The sequence below is a fragment of the Garra rufa genome, chromosome 1 (genome assembly GCF_049309525.1).
Source record: "Garra rufa chromosome 1, GarRuf1.0, whole genome shotgun sequence".
Classification (NCBI taxonomy): domain Eukaryota; kingdom Metazoa; phylum Chordata; class Actinopteri; order Cypriniformes; family Cyprinidae; genus Garra; species Garra rufa.
This window is the reverse complement of record NC_133361.1, coordinates 1261405-1284644: the sequence shown is the minus strand read 5'-3', so window position 1 is coordinate 1284644 and position 23240 is coordinate 1261405. Positions and strand designations below refer to the sequence as shown.

The window sequence follows — 23240 nt, the reverse complement described above, 5'->3', positions numbered from 1 at the left end:
ACTTTTCGTCGACTAAAACTAGACTAAAACCTTTTTGACTTTTCGTCGACTAAAACTACACTAAAACCTTTTTGACTTTTCGTCGACTAAAACTAGACTAAAACCTTCTTGACTTTTCGTTGACTAAAACTAGACTAAAACCTTTTTGACTTTTCGTCGACTAAAACTAGACTAAAACCTTTTTGACTTTTCATCGACTAAAATTGGACTAAAACCTTTTTGACTTTTCGTCAACTAAAACTAGACTAAAACCTTTTTGACTTTTCGTCGACTAAAACTAGACTAAAACCTTTTTGACTTTTCGTCGACTAAAACTAGACTAAAACCTTTTTGACTTTTCGTCGACTAAAACTAGACTAAAACTATCACATATAGAAGTGACTAAAATTTGACTAAAACTAATAACCATTTTAGTCCAAAAGACTAAGACTAAATCTAAGATGGTTGTCAAAAACAACACTGGTGCCTTCAACACATCTGTTTTTCCAATATATTCTCATTACATTTTCAAGGTAGGGTGCTTTTGACTAAGAAAATAGATGTGCGGTGTGAGAAAAGTTGGTAAAAGACACCAGCCGATTGACTTGTAGATTTTATTTCAAATGAACATTCATGCAAGCAGACAGTACAAACCAATGAGTGCAAGGGAATTGTGGGTAGGCTGAATCAGTAGGGTCTGAATTTCCTCTGTGCTCTGAGTAAAGCGATTCTCTGTTTGTCCTCTTCGAACTTCTTCCTGAGCTCAGCGATATCTGAAACAGACGGATGATTGGGTTTAAAGAGCATAAGTTGAGATAAAAAGGTGCAATTTTAAGAAAGATTTCATAACCGCTAGAAAAAAGAATCCTAATTTCTATTGCTCTGCTGATCGTCTCAAGACTCACGTTCTTTCTGTGTGTTTCTGTGCTGCCACGAGTAGAAGTTCTGCAGCTCCTTGCGCTCCTTCTTCTTCTTCTCCTTCTGAAGCGTCCTCTCGTCGGCCGTCTCGCTGTGTGGCCGGACCTTTACGCCGCGGTTGCCCCTCTTCACCTTCACCCAGCCCTCCTCATCCTCCAGCTGCTGCTGCGCCTCCTCCTTCTGACGCTCCGCCTCCTGCCAGACACCATCATGAATAATTCATGAGCTACAGAACTCTGCTCTAAACCCAACCTTTCATCTTTTTCAAAGAGTTGGAGCTCATGGCTAAAGATGAATGGGCAAAAATACCAGTGGAGACATGCAAAAGCTGATCAGAAATTATAGAAAGTGTTTGATTGCTGTAATAGCCAATAAAGACTTTTCTATTGATTATTGAGAAGAGTATGAACAATTTTAGACATGCCACCTTTTGCTAAAATTTAAATAAAAGAGAAGTAATATTTTTTTCCATGTCAGAATTTGCCAGGGGTATGAATAATTTCGGTATATGAAAAGTATCATTTTCAGCTTCTAGTTGAGAAGTGACGGTTTTGTTCTCTTTGCGTAAATGTTTTATGCGATGCATTAGTTAAACTCACATTTTTGGATGGAAAAATTACTATTGACAAGCCTAAATTGCGACTGGATTTTGGATATCTTGAACGGTGATGAGATGTATAAGTAACTATAAAAAGATGATATCTTCAAAGTGCATTAGCCCAACTGTCCACAACGTTTTACATATAAAGAAAAACTCATTCGTAGGAAACATGGTTAGTTTCGTGATTATGTGATGCTCAGAGACCCCAGAAACATTACAAATATCCCATCTGTAATCTGCCAGACGAAGACTGTAATACCAAGGGTGACCACCAGAGGACCGTCATAGGAAAAGGAGTTACTAAATGCCATTTAATTACTGTTCATGTTAGCTAATATAGCTAATGTTAACAAAGGAAACTGTTACTGTGAATGCATGTTTTCACCGGGTGTCGTTTTCCTGATGGCGATTGCTAGTGCCCGTCATCGCTGCTTGCAGCTATATTTGTGCGTTTGTTTTAATGCGCGCCACACACGACGTGCTTTACTTTCACTTTGCATTTGTTGAATTTTTAAAGAAACGTGCTAATTGGTGGTTCAAAAGACCTATGATTATTGGTTGAATAGATGACAGTTTTAACCAATCTGCGCAAAGTGTGAGCGTGTCTGACCTCCTGCTTGCGTCTGTCGTAGTCATTCATGAACTGATCGACGTCCTGCTGCAGCGATGAGGAGTTGATCAGAGAGTCTGAGTACTGCTGGATCCACTCTAAACACAGATACATTATCATCATCATCTTCATGTTCTTCTTCATCATTATCATCATCATCATCACCACACACTCACTGCGGATGCCGGTCTTGACGGGTCTGTCAGCTGTGGAGACGATGAGCGGGACTTTGAGCGGGTGACGTTTGGCTGCGTTCACACTGGACGGGTCTTCGAACACGATGTAGGCCACTCTGAAACACTGAAACACACACTACTATTATAGTTTACATTCAAAGTTTCTAAAGTGGTGGTTCACCAAAATTCATTCTGGGTTCCCACACCTTGGTCAACTTCAAATACAAGAACCTTTCAAGGACTTTCCAGGTCCAATACCCTCAAATTCAAGAACTTAATGTGGGGATACATTTTTCAAGTGAGAGCAAGGTTACATTATGTTACCTTGTAGGATACATTGTTACAGTTTTCGTGCGTCAAACACAACTATGCAAAAATACTTTTTTTTTTGTTGCCATATTACAGATCTGATCTTCTATTTGATGGAAATACACTTAAAGGAGTAGTTGACTTCCAGAACAAAAATGTACAGATAATGTACTCACCCTCTTGTCATCCAAGATGTTCATGTCTTTCTTTCTTTCTTCAGTCGTAAGGAAATTATGTTTTTAAGTAAAAGATCTCAGGATTTATAGTGGACTTCTATGGTGCCCCCGAGTTTGAACTTCCAAAATGCAGCTTCAAAGGGCTCTAATCGATCCCAGCCGAGGAAAAAAACGTCTTATCTAGCAAAATGACAATTTATATGCTTTTTAACCTCAAATGCTCATCTTGTCTAGCTCGGCAAGACAAGCGTTTGAGATTAAAAAGTATATAAATTTCAGGATTTCTCTCCATATAGTGGACTTCTATGGTGCCCTGAGTTTGAACTTCCAAAATGCAGCTTCAAAGGGCTCTAAACGATCCCAGCCGAGGAAGAAGGGTCTTATATAGCGAAATGATTGGTTATTTCCTAAAAACATTTACAAATTATATACTTTTCAATCTCAAATGCTCATTTTGCCAAGCTAGACAAGCATTTAAGGTTAAAAAGTATATAAATTGTATTTTGTACTGTTTGGTATTTTGTAGAAAAATAGCAGCTCGTTTCGCTAGATAAGACCCTTCTTCCTCGACTGGGATCGTTTAGAGCTCTTTGAAGCTGCATTTAAACTGCATTTTGGAAATTCAAACTCAGGGCACCATAGAAGTCCACTATATGGAGAGAAATCCTGAAACTTACATACTTTTTAATCTCAAACACTTGTCTTGCCAAGCTAGATAAGATGAGCATTTGAGGTTAAAAACCATATAAATTGTCATTTTGCTAGATTAGACCTTTTTTTCCTCGGCTGGGATCGTATAGAGTCCTTTGAAGCTGCATTTAAACCACATTTTGGAAGTTCAAACTCAGGGCACCATAGAAGTCCACTATATGGAGAGAAATCCTGAAACATTTTACTCAAAAAAACAAATTTCCTTTACGACTGATGAAAGAAAGACATGAACATCTTGGATGACAACGGGGTGAGTCTGAAGGAACCCTGTTAATTGCTCAAAGCTTTTCACAATACTGTGGTATGCCAATTAACGAACAAAAATAATTGCTTTTTAAAATTTTTTAGCATAAAATAATGCCTTATATCGATCTTAACCCATTCATTTAGTCATCTCCCTGAAGCACTTTGCTGAGTTTGCACTTAGAAAATAATTAACAAAATGTAATTATAGTCAGGGAGGGTTCTGTCAAACTTAGCAACTCAACCCTGTCACATGAACTTAAGATGGAAAATGATTATTGTTCAATATTTTCATTTAATCCATAAGTATATACAATGTACTTGTTTTATAGGGTCAGATCTCAAAAAAACTCAACCCTGTCAGGGTTGAGCTATTTACTACTAATACTACTAATCATTTTAATGAAAAAAATATAAAAAATAGGCATGGTTTCAGCAAAAGCAGTTTCATTTTTGATATAAATACATTTTTCGATGCAGTAAGTCCACTCAAACTTTGACAAGCGTCCTACATCAGAAACTGCAGCCAGACTGTGTTGAGGCAGAAATAAGGGCACGATATGAGAGAAAGAGTCATGTTCAGGCGTCACCTGTCTGCGTTTAGCGGTGAAGTATTCAGACTCGGCGTCGCTGGATTCGCTCGGTCCTGGTTTCTCGTTGAGCTCCACTGACTGGATGGAGCCGAAGCGGCTGAACACGTCTGTGATCACGCTCTAGAAACACACCATCATCAACATCTACATCTACAACACACTCCTGCAGCTCACAGTCAGATCACAACACTCAAATCATCTGACCATCGCATCGCTGTAGAGTCACACTCAGCACACTGCATTGTGGGATACGGTGTCCTAATGCACACTTTATCAAACATTCATCCAAATCAGAGGATTTTAAATGGACATTTTAAAGAAAAACAGTCGATTATTAATACATTTATATATTGATAATTATTAGCCATCAAACACAGAACGTTCCCCTAACGTTCCCATTTGGTTATTTTATTCGGGAACCAAATGAGAACATTCCCAGAACATTCCCTGCATGTTCTCTTTTTAATAACCTATAAAGAACGTTCCCAAAACGTTCCCTGTAGGTTATTTTTAGTTTTAATTTTATAACCTATGAAGAACGTTCCCAAAACGTTTCCTGTAGGTTATTTTTTGTTTTTATTTTATAACCTATGAAGAACGTTCCCAAAACGTTTCCTGTAGGTTATTTTTAGTTTTAATTTTATAACCTATGAAGAACGTTCCCAAAACGTTTCCTGTAGGTTATTTCTAGTTTTTAGTTTATAACCTAAAAAGAACATTCTCAAAACGTTTCCTGTAGGTTATTTTTAGTTTTTAGTTTATAACCTATGAAGAACGTTCTCAAAACATTCCCTGTAGGTTATTTTTAGGTTTTATTTTATAACCTATGAAGAACGTTCCCAAAACGTTTCCTGTAGGTTCTCTTTTTAATAACCTATAAAGAACATTCCCAAAACGTTTCCTGTAGGTTATTTTTAGTTTTTAGTTTATAACCTAAAAAGAACATTCCCAAAACGTTCCCTGTAGGTTATTTTTAGTTTTTAGTTTATAACCTAAAAAGAACGTTCCCAAAACGTTCCCTGTAGGTTATTTTTAGTTTTTAGTTTATAACCTAAAAAGAACATTCCCAAAACGTTCCCTGTAGGTTATTTTTAGTTTTTAGTTTATAACCTAAAAAGAACGTTCCCAAAACGTTCCCTGTAGGTTATTTTTAGTTTTTAGTTTATAACCTAAAAAGAACATTCCCAAAACGTTTCCTGTAGGTTATTTTTAGTTTTTAGTTTATAACCTAAAAAGAACATTCCCAAAACGTTCCCTGTAGGTTATTTTTAGTTTTTAGTTTATAACCTATGAAGAACATTCCCAAAACGTTCCCTGTAGGTTATTTTTAGGTTTTAGTTTATAACCTAAAAAGAACGTTCCCAAAACGTTTCCTGTAGGTTATTTTTAGGTTTTAGTTTATAACCTATGAAGAACATTCCCAAAACGTTCCCTGTAGGTTATTTTTAGGTTTTAGTTTATAACCTAAAAAGAACGTTCCCAAAACGTTTCCTGTAGGTTCTCTTTTTAATAACCTATAAAGAACATTCCCAAAACGTTTCCTGTAGGTTATTTTTAGTTTTTATTTTATAACCTATGAAGAACGTTCTCAAAACATTCCCTGTAGGTTATTTTTAGGTTTTATTTTATAACCTAAAAAGAACGTTCCCAAAACGTTCCTTGTAGGTTATTTTTAGTTTTTATTTTATAACCTAAAAAGAACGTTCCCAAAACGTTCCCTGTAGGTTATTTTTAGTTTTTATTTTATAACCTATAAAGAAGATTCCCAAAACGTTTCCTGTAGGTTATTTTTAGGTTTTATTTTATAACCTATAAAGAACATTCCCAAAACGTTTCCTGTAGGTTATTTTTAGGTTTTATTTTATAACCTAAAAAGAACGTTCCCAAAATGTTCCCTGTAGGTTATTTTTAGGTTTTATTTTATAACCTATAAAGAACATTCCCAAAACGTTTCCTGTAGGTTATTTTTAGGTTTTATTTTATAACCTATGAAGAACATTCTCAAAACGTTTCCTTGTAGGTTATTTTTAGTTTTAATTTTATAACCTATGAAGAACATTCTGAAAACGTTTCCTGTAGGTTATTTTTAGCTTTTATTTTATAACCTAAAAAGAACGTTCCCAAAACGTTCCCTGTAGGTTATTTTTAGGTTTTATTTCATAACCTAAAAAGAACATTCCCAAAACGTTCCTTGTAGGTTATTTTTAGTTTTAATTTTATAACCTATGAAGAACGTTCCCAAAACGTTTCCTGTAGGTTATTTTTAGTTTTTAGTTTATAACCTATGAAGAACGTTCTCAAAACGTTTCCTGTAGGTTATTTTTAGTTTTTATTTTATAACCTAAAAAGAACGTTCTCAAAACGTTTCCTGTAGGTTATTTTTAGTTTTTATTTTATAACCTAAAAAGAACGTTCTCAAAACGTTTCCTGTAGGTTATTTTTAGTTTTTATTTTATAACCTAAAAAGAACGTTCCCAAAACGTTTCCTGTAGGTTATTTTTAGGTTTTATTTTATAACCTAAAAAGAACATTCTCAAAACGTTTCCTGTAGGTTATTTTTAGGTTTTAGTTTATAACCTATGAAGAACATTCCCAAAACGTTCCCTGTAGGTTATTTTTAGGTTTTATTTTATAACCTATAAAGAACATTCCCAAAACGTTTCCTGTAGGTTCTCTTTTTAATAACCTATAAAGAACATTCCCAAAACGTTCCCTGTAGGTTATTTTTAGGTTTTATTTTATAACCTATAAAGAACGTTCCCAAAACGTTTCCTGTAGGTTATTTTTAGGTTTTATTTTATAACCTAAAAAGAACGTTCCCAAAACGTTTCCTGTAGGTTATTTTTAGTTTTTATTTTATAACCTAAAAAGAACGTTCCCAAAACATTCCCTGTAGGTTATTTTTAGTTTTTATTTTATAACCTAAAAAGAACGTTCCCAAAACGTTCCCTGTAGGTTATTTTTAGTTTTTTTTATAACCTAAAAAGAACGTTCCCAAAACTTTCCCTGTAGGTTATTTTTAGTTTTTATTTTATAACCTAAAAAGAACGTTCCCAAAACATTTCCTGTAGGTTCTCTTTTTAATAACCTATGAAGAACATTCCCAAAACGTTCCCTGTAGGTTATTTTTAGTTTTTATTTTATAACCTAAAAAGAACGTTCCCAAAACGTTCCCTGCAGGTTATTTTGTTTTTATTTTATAACCTAAAAAGAACATTCTCAAAACATTTCCTGTAGGTTCTCTTTTTAATAACCTATAAAGAACATTCCCAAAACGTTTCCTGTAGGTTATTTTTTAGGTTTTATTTCATAACCTAAAAAGAACATTCTCAAAACGTTTCCTGTAGGTTCTCTTTTTAATAACCTATAAAGAACATTCCCAAAACGTTTCCTGTAGGTTATTTTTAGGTTTTATTTCATAACCTAAAAAGAACATTCCCAAAACGTTTCCTGTAGGTTATTTTTAGTTTTTATTTTATAACCTAAAAAGAACGTTCCCAAAACGTTTCCTGTAGGTTCTCTTTTTAATAACCTATAAAGAACATTCCCAAAATGTTTCCTGTAGGTTATTTTTAGTTTTAATTTTATAACCTACAGAGAACATTGCCGGAACGTTCCCAGTAGGTTCCCAGAACGTTCCCCTAACCTAAAAAAGAAAACTTTCCTGGCTAACCAATAGGGAACGTTCTTGGGAACCAAAAATTGTTAGCTGGGTAATAATTATATATTACATTAATACAAGTTATATTGAAAACAAAACTATATTTAAATACATATAATAATGAATAAATACATAATTAAATAACAATTACACAAATAACCTACTAACTAAAGCATCTATAGACTGACCTGAGAGCAGTATGGAGGAACATTGAGCACAAACAGAGTCCGGTCCAGCGGTCTGTTGGTGTTCGACTCCGATCGGACCCTGTGCTCTTTAACACACAGCTGATGAAGAGCAGCATGAGCGTCATCCTCACTGAACCTCAGCGACAGCACTGAAACACAAACACCGAAACACAAGCGTTCACATCTGCACACCTCACACCAGCACACTTCGGTTCTTTCTGGTAATCTCCTCTAGTACGACTAAAGAAAAGGCTAACAATTTATAAACGTTACTGAATGAAAATCAAATGCTGATTTTACCAGTAAAACCTCCAGGAATGACGCACGCGTGTTGATCTTCGGAGGGCGCCATCTTTGTTTAGCGTTTACACGCGCCGCCGGAAACACAAACGCAATGGCTGCTGGGAACTGTAGTTCTTTTACTGGCTCATGAGCGAAATGTGAACATTTAGTAATCAGAATAGTGTCTAATTCGCCTTTTCTATATAATGAAAACGATCTTGGCTATTAAAAACGAATAAAAGGAAATTAATAAATAAAATAAAATAAAATAAATGTACTTGTAAAGTCATATTGCTTTGTTTTATTAACAGATTCACTGGAAAATCTTCATAAATGTGACCCTGGACCACGAAACCAGTCATGAGTAGCACAGTTATATTTGTAGCACTAGCTAAAAATACATTGAATGGCTCAAAACTATCTTTTTTATTATTAATTATAAAGTTACATTCTTTTATGCCAAAAATCTTTAGGATATTATGTAACTATCATGTTCCATGAAGATGTTTTGTAAATTTCCTACCGTGAATATATTAAAACGTAATTTCTGATTAGTAATATGCATTGCTAAGAGAACTTCATTTGGACAACTTTAAAGGCTGTTTTTTTTTCAATATTTCGATTTTGTTTGCACCCTCAAATTTTCAGATAGTTGTATCTTGGCCACATATTGTCCTATCCTACCAAACCAGACTTCAATGGAAAGATTATTTATTCAGATTATATATACACATCTAAATAAAAAAGGACCCTTATGACTGTTTTTGTGATTTATATGTGTCGCATATTTGCTCTAGGCCTCGTGAGCATCCCTCGTCTTTCACTTCAATCGGTGTTTGTGATGGTTTTGAGTCTCTGCTCACCAAGGCTGCATTTATTCAAGCAAAAATGCAGTAAAAATAGGGAAAAAATATTACTATTTAAAACATCTGTTTTCCATGTGAATATTTGTTAAAATTGAATTTATTTTTGCGATCAAAGCTATATTTTCAGCATCATTCCTGCAGTCTTCAGTGTCACATGATCCTTCAGATATCATTCTAATATGCTGATTTATTGTGGAAACGGTCATACATTATATTTTTCAGGATTCCCAGATGAATAGAAAGTTGAGAAGAACAGTGTTTATTTGAAACATAAATCTTTTGGAAGATGATAAATGTCTTCAGTTCGAGTGTGAAGGTGAACTAGAACAAAGAGCACACACACGGCTGATTATAAAGCAAGATCTTTACTGAAGAAAACAGAAAGCAGATAGACAGAAACGGCGTTAAAAGCGAACGTAAACGTGAGCTGGAGATGGTGTGAACGTGAATGTGGCGATCACTGGGGCTCCGCTGGTAAAAACACTGGTGTCAGATCTTGATGCGGAAGGCGGTGGCGTGAGGGCCGCTGGTGTCTCCTCCTCCTCCTCCTCCTCCTCCTCCTCCTCCGCTGCTGCTGCTGGTCTGGCTGGAGGACTTGAACAGAGCCTTCAGGATGGTCTGAGGATCCACCTCCGGACCTGATGACGACTTACTGCCCGAACGCAACGACAACGAGTCCTTCTGACCCACAGCACCTGGAGTATCACTCAACCTCCTGACAGAGAGACAGAGACAGAGAGAGAGAGAGAGAGAGAGAGAGAGAGAGAGAGAGACATCAGTCACCTTCATCATCTTCATCATCATTATTATAGACAGACAGGAGGAGGCGTGTCTCACAGGAGGATGGGCTGCTCTGACGTGATCACACTGCCCTGCATGTGCAGATTACACTTCATCGGCTGACCTGAAACACACACACAGATCGGTCCATCACTAGTGGAACAACTAGAGACACACACATGATCCACACCAGGATACTGAACTGAGAAACACTACACCCACAGGCTAAACCAGCTGGAAAACCTGGACATTTGAAAATGTAGATAGAGAGACAAGATGGATGTTGATAACATGTTTTTAGCATGATTAGCATGTTGCTAACATGACTAACAAGTTATGAGCATGTTGCTGACATGTTTCTAACATGACTAACATCATGATTAACAAGTTACTAGCATGGTTTACCTGTTACTAGCATGATTGTAACATGACGAACAAGTTAGTAGCATGTTGTTAGCATGACTAGCATGTTGCTGACATGTTTTTAACATGACTAGCATGTTACTAGCATGTTGTTAGCATGACTAGCAAGTTAGTAGCATAATGTTAGCATGACTAGCATGTTGCTGACATGTTTTTAACATGACTAGCATGTTACTAGCATGTTGTTAGCATGACTAGCAAGTTAGTAGCATAATGTTAGCATGACTAGCATGTTGCTGACATGTTTTTAACATGATTAGCATGTTACTAGCATGTTAACACGACTAGCAAGTTAGTAGCATAATGTTAGCATGACTAGCATGTTGCTGACATGTTTTTAACATGATTAGCATGTTACTAGCATGTTGTTACCATGACTAGCATGTTATTAGCATGTTGTTAGCATGACTAGCAAGTTAGTAGCATAATGTTAGCATGACTATCATGTTGCTGACATGTTTTTAACATGATTAGCATGTTGTTAGCATGACTAGCAAGTTAGTAGCATGTTGTTAGCATGACTAGCATGTTACTAGCTAGTGTGTTAATTAGTATGTTGTAGACATGTTCTTAACATGATTAGCATGTTACTAGCATGTTGTTAGCACGACTAGCAAGTTAGTAGCATAATGTTAGCATGACTAGCATGTAGGGCTGTCGCGATAACCGCAATATCGCAATACCGCGCTATTGACGTGCATAACCGCAGAGGAATGCAACAACCGCAGCTACCGCGATATTGGCCTGTTTTCTTTTTTCCTAAGGATTTGCCCTTCTCACTTAATGCCTGTGCACTGAATATTAAATTAGTAATAAGTTAGTAATGATAACATAATGTTTTTATTATGAGGCTCAGTAGATATGCACTTAACAAGCCTAAACAGACAGCGAATGAGAGAGAGATCGACTGAGCTTGTGCGATTACCTGCGTCTGTCTTTCAGATCGAGTCAGGTATGTATGTGAAACTAGCTTGTCATGTCCAAGGAAAGTGAAATCTCTGTCTTAACATCGATGCTCTGCTGGTCAGCTGAGCCTTTAAAAGTGGCGATTAAAGTTAAAATGATTTTAACATCGTGTTTCATTACGTCTCTCTTTGAATAAATAAGCGTTTTTGAACGTATAGTTGAATGAACGGATTAAAGACTTACTCAAAGATAGTCTCTTGCCTCCATCTTGTGGCGTAAAAATGAAACTGCACTGACTGACAGCTCGCCTAGAACACGCAGGTGAAATACTGACAGAAAGTCTCTCGTCCAGTCAGACTGGAGGGTGCGCGCTAACTGTTATATACACGAAGATTTCAGATGCAAAGCCTCTAAGTATGTCTGACATTTTTCTTCAAAATTTGCATTTCTTACTGGCTAGGTTTCTATGTAAGTACTGTTTACTTCACTTCATATATCAACGCGATTTGGTTTCGGTTTATTGATTTCTGAATATGATTTTACATTGTAACAGCCTACACACAATTATATGGCGGTAATACCGCATACCGCGCTACTGAGCCACTCAAAATTACCGCAAGGGAAATTCCTTAACCGCGACAGCCCTACTAGCATGTTTGCTGACATGTTTTTAACATGATTAGCATGTTACTAGCATGTTGTTAGCATGACTATCAAAGTTAGTAGCATAATGTTAGCATGACTAACATGTTACTAGCTAGTGTGTTAATTAGCATGTTGCAGACATGTTCCTAACATGATTAGCATGTTACTAGCATGATGTTAGCATGACTAGCAAGTTAGTAGCATGTTGTTAGCATGACTAGCATGTTACTAGCTAGTGTGTTAATTCATATGTTGTAGACATGTTCTTAACATGATTAGCATGTTACTAGCATGTTGTTAGCATGACTAGCAAGTTATTGGCATAATGTTAGCATGACTAACATGTTACTAGCTAGTGTGTTAATTAGCATGTTGCAGACATGTTCCTAACATGATTAGCATGTTACTAGCATTATGTTAACATGACTAGCAAGTTATGAGCATGTTGCTGACATGTTTCTAACATGACTAACATCATAATTAACAAGTTACTAGCATGATTAGCCTGTTACTAGCATGATTGTTAGCATGACTAACATGTTACTAGCTAGTGTGTTAATTAGCATGTTGCAGACATGTTCCTAACATGATTAGCATGTTACTAGCATTATGTTAACATGACTAGCAAGTTATGAGCAAGTTGCTGACATGTTTCTAACATGACTAACATCATGATTAACAAGTTACTAGCATGATTGTAACATGACGAACAAGTTAGTAGCATGTTGTTAGCATGACTAGCATGTTGCTGACATGTTTTTAACATTAGCATGTTACTAGCATGTTGTTAGCATTACTAGCAAGTTAGTAGCATAATGTTAGCATGACTAGCATGTTGCTGACATGTTTTTAACATGATTAGCATGTTACTAGCATGTTGTTAGCATGACTAGCAAGTTAGTAGCATAATGTTAGCATGACTAGCATGTTACTAGCTAGTGTGTTAATTAGTATGTTGCAGACATGTTCCTAACATGATTAGCATGTTACTAGCATGATGTTAACATGACTAGCAAGTTAGGAGCATGTTGCTGACATGTTTCTAGCATGACTAGGAACATTATTAACAAGTTACTAGCATGATTAGCCTGTTACTAGCATGATTGTAACATGACGAACAAGTTAGTAGCATGTTGTTAGCATGACTAGCATGTTGATGACATGTTTTTAACATGACTAGCATGTTACTAGCATGTTGTTAACATGACTAGAAAGTAAGTAGTATGTTGCAGACATGTTTCTAACATGATTAGCATGTTGCTAGCATGATTTAGCATGACTAACAAGTTACTAACACGTTTAACATGATAAGCATGTTGCTAACATGACTAGCATGTTATTGACATGTTTCTAGAATGATTAGCAAGTTACTAACATGTTGTTAGCATGACTAACATGTCGTTAGCATGTTTGCAGCGTGATTTAGTCACTAGCATGTCGTTAGCATGTTTGTCGCGTGATTTAGTCACTAGCATGTCGTTAGCATGTTTGCAGCTTGATTTAGTCACTAGCATGTCGTTAGCATGTTTGTAACGTGATTTAGTCACTAGCATGTCGTTAGCATGTTTGCAGCGTGATTTAGTCACTAGCATGTCGTTAGCATGTTTGCAGCGTGATTTAGTCACTAGCATGTCGTTAGCATGTTTGCAGCGTGATTTAGTCACTAGCATGTCGTTAGCATGTTTGCAGCGTGATTTAGTCACTAGCATGTCGTTAGCATGTTTGCAGCGTGATTTAGTCACTAGCATGTCGTTAGCATGTTTGCAGCGTGATTTAGTCACTAGCATGTCGTTAGCATGTTTGCAGCGTGATTTAGTCACTAGCATGTCGTTAGCATGTTTGCAGCGTGATTTAGTCACTAGCATGTCGTTAGCATGTTTGCAGCGTGATTTAGTCACTAGCATGTCGTTAGCATGTTTGCAGCGTGATTTAGTCACTAGCATGTCGTTAGCATGTTTGCAGCGTGATTTAGTCACTAGCATGTCGTTAGCATGTTTGCAGCATGATTTAGTCACTAGCATGTCGTTAGCAAGTTTAAAAATAATAAACCTATGAAATATTCATTTTCATTTATTTTGCAGTGCAGTTGTTTTACAATGTATGGCTCTTACTGTTATTATATTCTACTTTGTTTGTCTTCCTAAAACAGCAGTGTGAATGTGATGTAGACTGAGACACTAGATTACAAATAAAAACATTGACTTTCCTGACTTAAGTTTGTTAGTTAAGAAAAGGGGTTGGAGCGCTTCATTTTGAACTCTTAAAGTGCACTAGATAGAAAAGTTTAACTTCAAAGTGTACACAAGTCTACATTTGTCTTATTTTATATAATTCAAATTTTGAGAGATTGTGATATCAGAACATCTCTAGTAATGAGTGACTGCTCATAATGCAGCTTATGTGTGTAACTCTCACCATCCAGACAGCGGTTGTTGTACTTCCTGTAGGCGTTGACTGCATCCTCCTTACGGACAAACACCACTTCAGCCACGCCCACTTTGAGCAGCCGCGCCCGCTTCAGCGCACCGCACACACAGAACAGCTCCTGCACACACACACACATACACACACACACACACACACACACACACACACATTAATCAATGACAGACGGTGTGTGTTTGATCTGACAGCTGTGACGAGCAGCAGACGTGACTCACCACTATATCCTCCTCCGTCACTCGAGGATGAAGGTTGTTGACCGTGATCTTGGTGCCCTCCAGAGGACTGAACACAGGCTGACAGACACACACACACACACAGATCAGATGGAGGATTACACTCGCAATTCCTGCTCTCAATACTGTTCAGTTTAAAGGATGAGAGAAACTAAACACACTTATAGTGCTGATAATGTTTTATTTTCTGGTAGTTCACATGATTTGTACAGTTCAGAGCCATTCATTTTACTATGATCCTGTTATAGTTGAATGGTAAAAATTTTTTTTACAAGAATTAAGTCAAAACGCTGTGAGAATAAAGTCGAAAATACAACGAGAGTAATGTCGGAATACTGCAAGAGTAAAGTCGGAATACTGTGAGAGTAAAGTCGGAATACTGCAAGAGTAAAGTTCGAATAGGGGGAGAATAAATTCGGAATATGGGGAGAATAAAGTCGGAATATTGCGAGAGTAAAGTCGGAATACTGCAAGAGTAAAGTCCGAATAGGGGGAGAATAAAGTCGGAATACGGGGAGAATAAAGTCAGAATACTGCGAGAGTAAAGTCGGAATACGAGGAGAATAAAGTCAGAATACTGCGAGAATAAAGTCAGAATATGGGGAGAATAAAGTCGGAATACTGCAAGAGCTAAGTCAGAATATGGGGAGAATAAAGTCAGAATACTGCGAGAGTAAAGTCAGAATACTGCGAGAGTAAAGTCGGAATATGGGGAGAAAATAAAGTCAGAATATGGGGAGTATAAAGTCGGAATACTGCAAGAGTAAAGTCGGAATACTGCGAGAGTAAAGTCGGAATGCTGCGAGAGTAAAGTCGGAATATGGGGAGAATAAAGTCAGAATATGGGGAGTATAAAGTCGGAATACTGCAAGAGTAAAGTCGGAATACTGCGAGAGTAAAGTCGGAATGCTGCGAGAGTAAAGTCGGAATATGGGGAGAATAAAGTCAGAATATGGGGAGGATAAAGTCGGAATACTGCGAGAGTAAAGTCGGAATATGGGGAGAATAAAGTCAGAATATGGGGAGAATAAAGTCGGAATACTGCAAGAGTAAAGTCGGAATATGGTGAGAATAAAGTCAGAATATGGGGAGAATAAAGTCGGAATACTGCGAGAGTAAAGTCGGAATACTGTGAGAGTAAAGTCGGAATATGGTGAGAATAAAGTCAGAATACTGCGAGAGTAAAGTCGGAATACTGTGAGAGTAAAGTCGGAATATGGTGAGAATAAAGTCAGAATATGGGGAGTATAAAGTCGGAATACTGCAAGAGTAAAGTCGGAATACTGCGAGAGTAAAGTCGGAATATGGGGAGAATAAAGTCAGAATATGGGGAGAATAAAGTCGGAATACTGCAAGAGTAAAGTCGGAATATGGTGAGAGTAAAGTCGGAATATGGGGAGAATAAAGTCGTATTACTGCCAGAGTAAAGTCGGAATACGGGGAGAATAAAGTCAGAATATGGGGAGAATAAAGTCGGAATACTGCGAGAGTAAAGTCGGAATATGGGGAGAATAAAGTCAGAATATGGGGAGAATAAAGTCGGAATACTGCGAGAGTAAAGTCGGAATACTGCGAGAGTAAAGTCAGAATATGGGGAGAATAAAGTCAGAATACTGCGAGAGTAAAGTCGGAATACTGTGAGAGTAAAGTCAGAATATGGGGAGAATAAAGTCGGAATACTGCGAGAGCAAAGTCGGAATACTGCGAGAGTAAAGTCGGAATACTGCGAGAGTAAAGTCGGAATACTGCGAGAGTAAAGTCAGAATATGGGGAGAATAAAGTCAGAATACTGCGAGAGTAAAGTCGGAATACTGTGAGAGTAAAGTCGGAATATGGGGAGAATAAAGTCGGAATACTGCGAGAGCAAAGTCGGAATACTGCGAGAGTAAAGTCGGAATACTGCGAGAGTAAAGTCGGAATACTGCGAGAGTAAAGTCAGAATATGGGGAGAATAAAGTCGGAATACTGCGAGAGTAAAGTCGGAATACTGCGAGAGTAAAGTCGGAATACTGCGAGAGTAAAGTCAGAATATGGGGAGAATAAAGTCGGAATACTGCGAGAGTAAAGTCGGAATACTGTGAGAGTAAAATCGGAATATGGGGAGAATAAAGTCGTATTACTGCGAGAGCAAAGTCGGAATACTGCAAGAGTAAAGTCAGAATATGGGGAGAGTAAAGTCGGAATACTGCGAGAGCAAAGTCGGAATACTGTGAGAGTAAAGTCGGAATATGGGGAGAATAAAGTCGTATTACTGCGAGAGCAAAGTCGGAATACTGCGAGAGTAAAGTCGGAATACGGGGAGAGTAAAGTCGGAATACGGGGAGAATAAAGTCGTATTACTGCGAGAGCAAAGTCGGAATACTGCGAGAGTAAAGTCAGAATATGGGGAGAATAAAGTCGGAATACTGCGAGAGCAAAGTCGGAATACTGTGAGAGTAAAGTCGGAATATGGGGAGAATAAAGTCGTATTACTGCGAGAGCAAAGTCGGAATACTGCAAGAGTAAAGTCGGAATATGGGGAGAGTAAAGTCGGAATACTGCGAGAGTAAAGTCGGAATACGGGGAGAGTAAAGTCGGAATACGGGGAGAATAAAGTCGTATTACTGCGAGAGCAAAGTCGGAATACTGCGAGAGTAAAGTCGGAATACGGGGAGAGTAAAGTCGGAATACGGGGAGAATAAAGTCGTATTACTGCGAGAGCAAAGTCGGAATACTGCGAGAGTAAAGTCGGAATATGCATTAATGGAATAAACATTTATGGTACTTGATACGTTAATAAGAATGTTAATTACTGGGCTAAGAGATCAAATGAACCAGAAAAGTAAATACATCACAATAGTTATAATGTATACAATGTTAAATAGAAATAAAAAACCATCAGTGAATGGGTTTAAAAGACAGATTTAATGATGAGTTTTTCTTATAGTTCTATATTATATTAAGTTCTTATATAGGCTATTCCTTTGACAAATCCTATTGATAACAAATTGTACAAAATTCATGCTGTCACAGAGACGAGTGCAATGATAGATGCAATCATGGTGCTGCACTGTCTTTGTTCTACATTTTATTATTCTGCATTCAAAATAAAATGTTAAAGCTTAACTTAGTCGAACATTTATGGAGATATCAGAGTTTTTCGAATGGCTTGCTACAGCCGTAAATGGAACATGTGATGTATCTGGTAAATTGCACCACTAAACGTGCAGGTAATCTTACCACACTTGTACAGTAGTGTAAATATGGTATGTAGTCACAAAACGCTGCATTGGAAAAACGAATGCATTGATATTTTGTTGTTAAAGCAATTTCACATAAACAGATTAAGTGAAACTAAGTTGTTAATACTTCAGGGAAAAAAATTGGATATTCTAAACCAGGTGATGTCGCGAGACACCGCCCACACCACAAGTTGACATGCACACAGACGTAGTAAGTGGACTTTTACGTGCTTTTCCCAAACCAGGGAAGTGACGTCGACGTCTCGCCATTTGTAGTTTTTGAGACTAGTAGTTCTCGGGTAAAACGTGTTTTTAAAACACTCATGGTGGACTTACAAATTTTCCGACACAGCGTTTTGTGAGTACATACCCCATTTACACTACTGTACAAGTTTGGTAAGATTACCTGCACGTTTAGTGGTGCAATATACCAGATACATCACATGTACCATTCACTCCTGTAGCAAGTCATTCGAAAAACTCTGATATCTCCCTCAATGTTCGACTAAGGTAAAAAAGCTTTCGGATGGGGTATTTACATGGGCTTCGGAGTGCATCGAACCATCGCTTTAATATTTGAATGATTTTATAGGTTGAGCTCCTATATGGAGTTTACCAGTTTGGCACGAGCATAAACTGAACACGTCTGACTCCGTTCAACAGGTTTAAGAAATGAGCCATGTGAAATTATTCACGGCAAAAATATAGCTATTCTGACACACAAATATATCCAAGTAAATGAATTTTGTGATTTATAACACGTCAATTCATCCATTCAACTTTATATGTTTGCTACATACAAGTGTATGACATAAAAAAAAAGTTTGAAAGGTTTAGGAAATTATTAGGCTATACTGCCGTTTCAATATACATTGGTGTTACTTCTTACTATTACTATTATAAGTGGTTTATAGTGCTTATGTGTCATTTAAATGTCTAAAACATTAAATATCCTAAACATTGTGTGGATAAAAACGATACAAGCACAGCATAAAGACTTGCCGAGTCACACTGTTTAAGTCCAAGTCAAGTCTGGAGTCATTGCTGTTAAAGACTTGTGTGTGTTACAGTGTGTGTGTGTGTGTGTGTGTGTGTGTGTGTGTGTGTGTGTGTGTGTGTGTGTGTACCTGTGTAGGTGTGTGTGTGGGTCCGCTGGCGTCTCCGCTCGTCTGTTGCGTGGCGACGGTCGTCCTGGAGACGGGCTGTAGGGTCTGTGTGGGGGGGCGGGCGGGGCGAGCGGGCGGCACTGAGACTGATGGAGGAGTGTAAGAGTCATTCTTCACCACCTTAGTGATGGGAGTCGACAGAGAGACAGGCCCCGCCTACAGAGAGAGAGAGAGAGAGAGAGATACTTAACAATTGGTTTCACTAGTGTGTGTGTGTGTGTGTGTGTGTGTGTGTGTGTGTGTGTGTGTGTGAGTCTCACTCGTGTCTGCAGGGTGTTGGCTGTAGTGATCTTCATCTGTTTGTTGGGAATCACAGCTCCATCATCTTCATCTTCATCAGCAGCAGCAGCAGACATGGCCTACAGTGAGACATTATGGTATGATATGAGGTTATATTATTCACACTCATTAAAAACAGACTGAGGTTGTGAACACAACCACCCTACAATCATAAAAATACACCCAGTGGTATTTGTTTAATCTTTAAAAGTAATATCCCCTTTTTAAAATCAGCTCATTCTCAGCTTCTTGTGGGTGTGACGACACACAGACAGAGGCCCCTCCCACAATAGTTGATTGACATGAGCGTCTTACCTTAGCCCCGCCCTCACCGAGCTCAAACAGTCCGACTCTGATCTCCATTGAGTGACTCAGGTGCAGAGGAAGACAAGAATGACTCCGATTGAGCGATTGAGGATGTAATAATGAACATAGCAGTCGTCATTTACTCCGCTGAAGACGCAGAGGATTAATGCTAATTTCGTTTTTAAAAGGAAAGTGCCGATCCCGATCTACATATGCGTCTATGTTCGTGTGAATCGTTCCTGAAGTGAGTATAAGGGTTTTTTTATACATCTTTGCAAATGCCTTTTCTTAATAATGTGCTTGTTGGCAAGATTTGCTGCTAAATGCAGCTAAAGTAAACATTACAGCTCATCATCCCTCGGCAGAGAGGGGCGGGGCAAGCAGAGCTCATTTGCATTTAAAGGGGCCATGTCTTAAAATGAGTTGATATTTTGCAGAGCTGATTTTGACAAGGTAAAAGGGTGTTTTTTTTACACTACTATTGAGAATATTTATAACCAAAGTATATTACAGACTTTTCACAAAGACTCTAAAGAATCATATCAACTTGTGGAAAATAGGCATCCGATGACCCTTTTAATGGATTAAATGTGTTGTATGACTGATGTGAGTCTCACCGGAGCGGCTCCACTGGGAACATTGATGCGGATCCCGCTGGTCATTCCCACGGGCCTTTGCTGCACACACACACACACACACACACACACACACACACCAGTCAGTTTTATTACTCGTGTGAAGATGATCAATATCTCCAGTCGTGATAATCATCTGCTCACCTGGATGGTTTTGGTGATCTTCATAGACGCTGCGCTCTGATTGGACATCGTCGGGACGCTCCTCTTCAAGCTCAACCTATCACGTGCGTCCACTACTTTTGTGATCCCGCCTCCTGGCTGCAGGGCCACACCCATTCTGATGTTCTGGAGCCGGGGGCCAGCAGAGACGGGGCCTGCGTTGTGGATCTGGACGTGAGGGATTCCCGTGGGTTTGACGGGCGTCTGCTGGAGCGTCACGCTCGGAGGCGTCTGCTGCTGTTTGCGTGAGTTGATCAGCTGTCGCGCGTCCTGTACGGCGCTCGATCCGGCCCCTCGACCCCGGATCCGGAACCGAGCGTCTTTCTGTCCCAGCTTCTCTCTCGCATCCTTCACCTGAAACGCTGGACGGACAGAGCGATGAACAATGTTAGCAAATCCAGAATAAACCAGAGGTTCACCAGTGTCGCTCTCAGGGCGTTTACCTCCTGTGGCTCCGCCCACTCCCAACCGCTGCCTGACATCACCGCTGCCAATCTTCTGACGGGCATCGAAGGCCCTGCCCACTGACCCCGCCCCTCTGCCATATATGGGCCTGTGGGAGGGACAAAAGCAGAGTTACACACAACAGAGAAATAAAATTTAGTTTCTCAATATATCTCCCCCTTTTAGGATGGTGAAAAAATCCTTTAAGATGGTTAAAAATAATGAATGTCTACTGCTGCCGTTAAATTTCCCTCCAGCAGTAATATGACAAAAAAAAAAAAACGCTACTTTTGTGTGCTTAAACGCTCGTTTTTTAGGTCGACAGCTTATAAAAACGTAGTTATGTGTTTTCTAGGTTGTTTACTGTACATCTTGTCACATAGCAGCTTTTAGATATTACTCTGATATTTGTTATAAGTCAGAAATGACAAAGAGGCAGCTTCTCGCAATACGGAGTCAATGGATTTCAAACAGATGTTTTACTTTGAATCAAAAGCACTTTCGATCGACGGATATCGTCCGATATATCGATCACTCACTGAGGGAACTCGTGTTTTAATAACACATACATACAGTATACAGCTACGCGCTCTAGTTTATGTGCGCACTGTAGATAATGTGAAAGAAATACACAAATTAAATTAATACAACGTACGAGGGAGGTTTGTTTGTAAAAACAAACGAACGAACACAAACGCGCAGGACGCCATGAGTCGAGCGCGTCAGCCAATAAGAACGAGAACGTAAGCGCTGAGCGCGGCTCTTTAACCAATCAGCGGCGAGAAAAGGCGGGACATCGCTCTCAGTAAGAGGAGCTTACACGACTGCGTTTATAAAGAATAAATAACGTTACAACGACCGAGCGGTTTAAATCAATGCCGTTTAAAGTACCTAAACACATTTACCTCTTACTGACTCCTCTGGCGTTAAAACTGCGGCGACGAATCACTTCATCGAGAGAGAGATCCGCCATATCGACGCTTGTGTGAATTCTGTGCGGGCGCAGTGCGCATGCACGTTACGTACATATGGGCGGGGCAAATCGGTGCGTGACGGGCAGCGGAAAGGGTCAAAATACACGAGAAAACGCGAGAGCCGAATTGAGTTTATTTAATCATTAACGTTACATAGATAAAGAAACAACTACAAATAAAACAGCGTCTTGTTTCTATTTACATAAAATAAAGTCAAATATATTATTAAAGAGAAAATGACGAAAGGAACCCGAACTGAAACTCACTATATAACTCCAGATATTAATAACACGATGTTGTGTACATACGCAGAGACTATTCTCTTTCTTAAACAAGGTTCATAGCAAAAAACTCAAAGCGCAAACAGTGAAACTCTGTGACGTCACGCGCTGTCCCACAATGCACCGGCTGAAGATTTCATTCGAGACACAAATTGGTCTTTTTTAGCATCGTAATCTACTAAGTGCATTGTGTGTCTTTACACATCTTTTTAAAAAGTAATGCTTAATCATTTAAATCATCTGCTGACTGAATGAAAGGCTGAACGCGCGCGCGTTCGTTCTGCTCACCGTCGCTGTGCACGCGGGCGCTCGTGAACCGGAGCGAGAGCGCGTCTAGTTGCTGGTTATGCCTTAAACTGATGAGTAAGGAAAATAACGACGCGGGGTGACGCCCGTGTCCTCGCTCAAACTCGCGAGAGAAATTTTTGAAAGGGTACAGGTCCGTCTGTGAGGTGACTCACCTACTTAGTGAGATGCCGAGCGGAGCTAGGATCTGCCCCGAACACCCATAATGTGTCAAAAAAACAGAAAAAGCTCTTTAACTTTGATGTATTCTTCTTAAGAGTTTAGAAAAGCGAATAATCACTGGTTGTGCGTGATTAAAGCAGTCCCAGTGTAGTGTTTGGTTTGTTTATGATAGTAAACTAAACACAAACCTACTACCATCGCTGTGGTCCACGACTGGATTCCATGGTTGCCAGGGTTTCACAATAAAATCCGCCCAATTGTTACTCAAAACTAATCCAATGGTATTTTGAAGGGGGTCCCTCAGTAAAAATCGCGTTCCAGACGGTAAAATACACGTTTTTTGGAGGGGTTCCCTGGTACAGTTCGCATTCCAGAGAATAAAGTGTCGTTTCCCCCGCGGCAACAGTGTTAAAGTAGCCCGATTGCGCGGGAAAAGCGCGGACTTGGCAACTCCTCTGGACGCCTTTAATATGCGGTCTTCGTTTTCGAATTACACTCTCGGGGTCCTTTTTTACCTCAGGAAACAAAATGCAGTTTTGTAAGAAAATAATAGTTAAAA

The 23240-nt window shown here is 38.6% G+C and overlaps 2 protein-coding genes and 1 non-coding gene across 3 annotated transcripts; 1 reads left to right on the top strand and 2 right to left on the bottom strand.

Annotated features, from left to right (window-relative positions):
* Positions 1-579: 579 nt before the first annotated feature.
* LOC141327501 (ribosomal RNA-processing protein 7 homolog A-like) lies at positions 580-8539 on the bottom strand. Its single transcript, XM_073835352.1, has 7 exons — positions 8466-8539; positions 8166-8314; positions 4314-4436; positions 2285-2408; positions 2109-2206; positions 885-1092; positions 580-752 (listed from the first exon to the last, which is right to left on the bottom strand). Exons 1-7 carry the CDS (start codon positions 8515-8517, stop codon positions 667-669), a joined length of 840 nt encoding a protein of 279 aa, XP_073691453.1. The 5' UTR covers positions 8518-8539; the 3' UTR covers positions 580-666.
* Positions 8540-9662: 1123 nt separating this feature from the next.
* Positions 9663-22015, bottom strand: LOC141327909 (polymerase delta-interacting protein 3-like). The gene is made up of 9 exons (XM_073835376.1): positions 21864-22015; positions 20497-21067; positions 20335-20394; positions 19393-19491; positions 19094-19288; positions 14728-14805; positions 14483-14612; positions 10151-10217; positions 9663-10028 (listed from the first exon to the last, which is right to left on the bottom strand). The coding sequence occupies exons 1-9, from the start codon at positions 21929-21931 to the stop codon at positions 9803-9805; spliced, it is 1494 nt and encodes a 497-aa protein (XP_073691477.1). The 5' UTR covers positions 21932-22015; the 3' UTR covers positions 9663-9802.
* Positions 22016-22559: 544 nt separating this feature from the next.
* On the top strand, positions 22560-22713 carry LOC141347350 (U12 minor spliceosomal RNA). The gene has a single exon (XR_012357332.1). It is a non-coding gene; the product is annotated as a U12 minor spliceosomal RNA (small nuclear RNA).
* The last annotated feature ends 527 nt before the right edge of the window (positions 22714-23240 follow it).

Excerpts from the sequence above, each read along its gene's own strand:
- LOC141327501 (XM_073835352.1), bottom strand. The coding sequence starts at position 8,517 with ATGGCGCCCTCCGAAGATCAACACGCGTGCGTCATTCCTGGAGGTTTT. Across the intron at positions 8,315-8,465 it reads CATTCCTGGAGGTTTTACTG|TGCTGTCGCTGAGGTTCAGT; the intron begins GTAAAATCAGCA and ends TTTGTGTTTCAG. Across the intron at positions 2,207-2,284 it reads CGTCAAGACCGGCATCCGCA|AGTGGATCCAGCAGTACTCA; the intron begins GTGAGTGTGTGG and ends ATCTGTGTTTAG.
- LOC141327909 (XM_073835376.1), bottom strand. The coding sequence starts at position 21,931 with ATGGCGGATCTCTCTCTCGATGAAGTGATTCGTCGCCGCAGTTTTAAC. Across the intron at positions 14,806-19,093 it reads CCACACACACACCTACACAG|CCTGTGTTCAGTCCTCTGGA; the intron begins GTACACACACAC and ends TGTGTCTGTCAG. Across the intron at positions 14,613-14,727 it reads TGACGGAGGAGGATATAGTG|GAGCTGTTCTGTGTGTGCGG; the intron begins GTGAGTCACGTC and ends GTGTGTGTGCAG.